The sequence below is a fragment of the Pygoscelis adeliae genome, unplaced genomic scaffold (genome assembly GCF_000699105.1).
Source record: "Pygoscelis adeliae isolate BGI_AS28 unplaced genomic scaffold, ASM69910v1 Scaffold307, whole genome shotgun sequence".
Classification (NCBI taxonomy): domain Eukaryota; kingdom Metazoa; phylum Chordata; class Aves; order Sphenisciformes; family Spheniscidae; genus Pygoscelis; species Pygoscelis adeliae.
The window spans coordinates 125,051-130,520 of NW_008825110.1; the positions used below are offsets into that span (position 1 = coordinate 125,051).

Consider the following 5,470-nt stretch of genomic DNA (forward strand, 5'->3'; position numbering starts at 1 on the left):
TTCAGGTTCAAATTCATCCACGCCCCTGTCTGGTTCTTCTTATCCTCTCTTACTCACTGTTGGAACTTATTCCTTGCCACTACCTCAGCCAACTGCTAGAATCATCTCTGGGTCTTCAAGAGGTGTAAATCATAGAATCACTGACTTATAGAAAGATTTACTTTAGAAGACCTCTGGAAGTACCTAATCCAACCTCCTGCTCAAAGCAGACTTGAGTTTAAAGCTATATTAGGTTGCTCAAGGCCTTGTCCAGTCCAATTTGGAAAATCTCCAAGGGTAGAGACTCTAAATCCTCTCTCAGCACCTATTCCAGTGCTTTAATCAGCAAAAAAAACCTTGCCGCAGCTCATGATTACTGCCTTTTGTCTTGTCACTCTGCACTTCAGAGAAGAGTTTGACTTTGTTTTCTCTGCAAGCCCTTTTTAGATAGTTGAAGATAGCTATTGGATTGGGGGGGATCTCTTCTACAAGCTGAACAGAACCAACCCCCTCAGTTTTTCTTCTTTCTTCATGTGCTCTGACCCCTAACCATCGTGGGAGGATAACAGTAGATTGTGCAATGATGTTCATCTAACTGGGAAGCTGTTGTAAGACATGTAGAGATAGGATTAGCATGTGGCTGTTGGTGCTTGGGAGGTGTGAGTGAGGAACAGAAAAATACATTCAATTATCCCTTGAAACCTTGGTTCATCTGCTGCATTTAGTCATACAAAATTCAGGGCAATTACTGCAGTAGAACTATCTGAATTCTATGGCATTTTCAGACAAACCAGACAGTGTAGGTAAGGAGGAGTTAAACAGACACATAAAATGAAGGCACATGTCAGATGTTAGCTGTTTTGGATAAAAAGGTGGTGATGAGGACACAGCCCAGGGGAAAAGGAAACCTCGGAATGTCGTGACTGTGTCAGGAAAAGACCCCAGTAAAAGAGGAGACATTCACAGCATTAGATTGAAGACTGAGAAGTAAAATGAAAGTAGAGATGAATATACACACACACAAAACTAGATACAGCTGAAGAAACTCAAGGGTCCCTCAGGGGTCCATACCGTGCCCACTACTATTTAATGTCTTCATTAATGACATAGATAGCGGGATTGAGTTCACCCTCAGCAAGTTTGCAGATGACACCAAGCTGAGTGGTGCAGTTGATGTACTTGAGGGAAAGGATGTCATCCAGAGGGACCTTGATAGGCTTGAGAAGTGGACCAGTGTGAACCTCATGAAGTTCAACAAGGCCAAGTGCAAGGTCCTGCACTTGAATCAGGGCAATCCCCAGTGTCAGTACAGACTGGTTGATGAATTGATTGAGAGCAGCCCTGCAGAGAAGGGGGGTACTGGTGGATGGAAAATTGAATATGAGCCAGCAATGTGTGCGTACAGGTCAGAAAGCCAATCATATTCTGAGCTGCATAAAAAGAAGCATGGCCAGCAGGTTGAGAAAGGTGATACTCTCCTTCTACTCTGCTCTGATGAGACGCCACCTGGAGTACTGTGTCCAGCTCTGGGGTCCCCAGTACAAGAAAGACATGGACCTGTTGGAGCGGGTCCAGAGGAGTGCCACAAATATGATCAGAGGGCTGGAATACCTCTCCTTTGAAGAAGGGCTGAGAAAGTTGGGGTTGTTCAGCCTGGAGAAGAGAAGGCTCCAGGGAGACCTTATTGCAGCCTTTCAATATATAAAGGAGGCTTATAAGAAAGGTGGAGAAAGACCTTTTTACCAGGGCCTACAGTGATAGGACAAGGGGCAATGGTTTTAAACTGAAAGAGGGTAGATTTAGACTGGATATAAGGAAGAAATTTTTTACAATGAGGGTGATGAGACACTGGAACAGGTTGCCCAGAGAAGCTGTGGATGCCCCAACCCTGGAGGTGTTCAAGGTCACGTTGGACAGGACTTTGAGCAACCTGATCTAGTGAAAGATGTCCTTGCCCATGGCAGGGGGGGTTGGACTAGGTGATCTTTGAAGGTCCCTTTCAACCGTAACCATTCTATGATTCTATGATTGTAAACTGAGGTACAGACATATTTTATTGGAACACATAGTTTTCGTAAAATCCAAATGCTTTGTAAAATTGGACAGATTTGAGCAGATCACTGACTTGAAAGAGAACTGGGGAAAAACCTGACAACACTGAATTTTTTTCCTATTTCTTCACCTACAGAATACAGTATTTTCTTTTTCTGAAATGACTTGCTTTTTAAAATAAAATTGTACCATAGTATAGAGTTCAAGTCAAAATAGAGACAAACAGCTTTAGCCACCCTAAAGCAAGTTTCTTTTCTGAAATATATCTTCCTTTCTGGAACATTTGAGTGTTGTTTTTTTATTACTTTGCTTCTTTGAGAATGAAGTTGATTTTTGGAAACTCATAGTCATTCATGAAATAGAACTTTTTATTTGCACCTTTTTCTTTAGAAAGTTTGGAAAGCCACCTCCAAACACCTACATACCCAAGCTTTATTTAAAATATCATTTAAAATATCATCCAATTACATTATAAAGAATGGACAATGGAATTGAAAATGCCAGACAGATGTGAATACAGACAGGAAAACTGAGTATGTTATAATGGCTGTAAGTATAGACAAGGCATATGGTCTATACAGTTTACAGTAAGGGAAGAAGAAGTTGGATGGAGAAAAAGGGCAGAGTTCTCTGCAGGGGATTTCTTCCTGGTTCTCTCTGGACTGGCACTCTGGTGTTCCTTTCGACATGCCTTGGTTTATGTTCAGGCCATTGGGTCAGACATCTTAAGGAGCGGTTTACATCCCCAGGCAAGCTAAGTAGAATTAATGCTTGTGTTCCCATGGGGACAGGGATTGATATTATGACTGCTATTATGTCTAGCTGTTTCATGGGCTATATAAAAAGAATAAGGGATTTGTGTGTCCTTCCATCCGCTGTCCTGCCATCTGTGAGTGCCATCACAGAGGTCAAGCACAGTTTGGCTTTTAGAGGTTAAATGGAATTCACTGGACATATAAAACACCTCACTGGAGATAATATAATTCTGTTTGACATTCCCATAGGGGAATTAGAGGGACAAGGATTATACAAAGTATTATTGGCAGTTTAATGTAAAATCTGGAAGAGGTAAATTAGGAACTGATTAGGTGACTACCAGCAACTTTGGCCCTCATGATTTTAAAAGGGCACAAAAACCAGAGAGATTCATGAAATGCAGTATTTCTCTAAAAGATATCAAAGGTCATTGCAAACATGGGCTTTTATGCTAGAACTCAGACTTCAACAAATCTAAGGGCAAATCTAAAACTAGAAGGTACTTGGTAATTCCTTTCCTAGTAAAAGCACAGAACTGGTCATAGGAAAAGACATGCAAATCTGGATGTTTTTGTAAATACAATAATTTCAGTCATTTCTTATTTGTAAAATGTCTGTATTATTTTTTGATAGCATGCGTTGCCAAAGATGATAGATTTTTCACAGATAAAAGCAATTGCTTCTTGACACAGACCAGTATTGGCATAGTTTGAATTTTAACATTATTTGCAAAGTTTGAATGTATTTTGTTTTAAAATACGTGAGGAAATGTAGTACCATGCTAATTCATTTGCTTCAGCAGATTTTTTTGGGGGAGGAGGCAATATTCTGAAGTAGCAGGAATAAATTAAATAATATGATTAATAAATTATGTAATTTTGTAGTTAGGACCTCTTTTTTTCCACATTTCAACAGTTTTAAAAACAATCTTTTCTATATGAGCCAGTTTAACTCAAACACAGACTGCAGTTTAAATATTAAGATATCATTGATTATGATCCTGCCCATACAGGTTTGATTTACTCTTTATCAATGGTTACATGCTCTGTAGAGTCTTTGCTGCCTTAAGTCGATTTTGTTTTTATTCATATAGCTGAGATCTCTAACACATAATTACTCTTCCTCTTGTTTTTCTTTTTTTCCTAGATTGAATGCTCAAGTATATCTGACTACTCAGAAAAAATTATCAAGGCCAACCACTTGGACAACAGTAAGGCATATATAAAAATAATTTCTTCAGGAGAAAGAGAAGATAACTCTTTCACTTTTTCCGATTAATTTATGTTGTGTGGTTTATATGTAATGGCAGTTTTGCATAATTTACTTATGCAAATACAAAACTAAACACCTCATTCTAGGCACTACAACAGTTCCTCATGGGAGAAGTTACTTCTACATTTACTTCTAGGCTCACATACAACAGAAGCCAATAGGACTCATCACCGGGCTGTTTGATTTAGCAAAGCAGACAGAAGGCCCCGTATTAGAGCTGAACTTTTCAAATTAATTCTGCCATTTGTATTCCACCTTATTGCTTAAACAGAATTGTGACACACACACACACACACACACTTACATTCAAATTGAAATAAGTTCAAAGCAAAAAGTATTCCATATCAAGACAGATTTTTCACTAAGAGTTTCTTCTGACTTCCAACTTCTAAAAAACCACTTTTTTTAAAAACCATATTGAAACACACACACTTACACACATGAAAATGTTCAATTCTCAGAATAACTGTATCATAAAAAACTTTTTTTTTCTTGAAAGGAAAACTGTTGAAATTTCCAGGGATGTGGAAACACTTCAATTAAAAAAAAAAATACTAAAAATACCCCCAACCTACTGAAAACTCTTAACAAAAAATAAGCTCCCAACAAGCTCTTTTTCATGTCTTCAGTCCTCCTCCAAATCACTGCACACAAGATATCTTTGTAACAACCTGAAAAATCAGGCTTTTTTTAACTGAGGCTGTGAGACAGTTCTTGTTTAAAAGTGCTCTTTGTGAAGAGCTTGCCTTTGCTGCAGAGCCACGCAGGTCATAGCTGGCTAGACTGTTTCATTTGCCCCCACTTTTAGCTGTGTCTGCACTGGTGCTATGCTAGCACATGTGCAGGAATAGATTTCTGTTCTGGTTTAGATCTGCTCTAATTTTTATTGCTGACACTGGCAGCTTCTGACTAACACGGAGCTGTCTGGGAGGAGAACTGATTGTACAGCATGCGTATTCAAGTGGTGTGGTGTGAAAGAAACAGCAGCGATGCAGAATATAAGAGGCCAGCCAGTGTATGCAACTTTTGGTTCAGAAAAAGAAGGAAGCAAAGAACCAGAAAATACTCTCCTCCATAGTAGTGATAAGGCACTGAGGTGTTGACCTCAGCTTGGTTATCCTGCACCTTTGGTGCAGAGCCTGTATATTCCCAGAATGGCCTTTCATCAAATAATTACACAAACAGCATACCATAAATCAATTCACGTTTGGATTTCCAGCAACAGGAATTTTGTGTGAAGGAACCATTGTCAGAATAAATAAGAAGGATCCAGTGTGCTCCAGAGGTTGCAGAAGGTATTTATCTCTGCTTCCTCCTCCTGTTTCTCCAAGGAGCAAGTCCTTGGAAAAACTGTGGAGGAAGAAGCAGAGACCCCTCCTCTTTGGCAGGAGACTTGCCTGGACAGGTTCAG

At 39.5% G+C, this 5,470-nt stretch overlaps 1 protein-coding gene across 2 annotated transcripts in view; it reads left to right on the forward strand.

The window, feature by feature from the left end:
* The window catches only part of LOC103920228 (protein arginine N-methyltransferase 8), a 72,625-nt gene that overhangs the window by 45,566 nt on the left and 21,589 nt on the right, over positions 1-5,470 (forward strand). For both annotated transcript variants that reach the window (XM_009327913.1, XM_009327912.1), the window contains one exon: positions 3,934-3,997. In XM_009327913.1, coding sequence (XP_009326188.1) covers positions 3,934-3,997 — 64 coding nt within the window. The remainder of the gene's footprint in view (positions 1-3,933; positions 3,998-5,470) is intronic.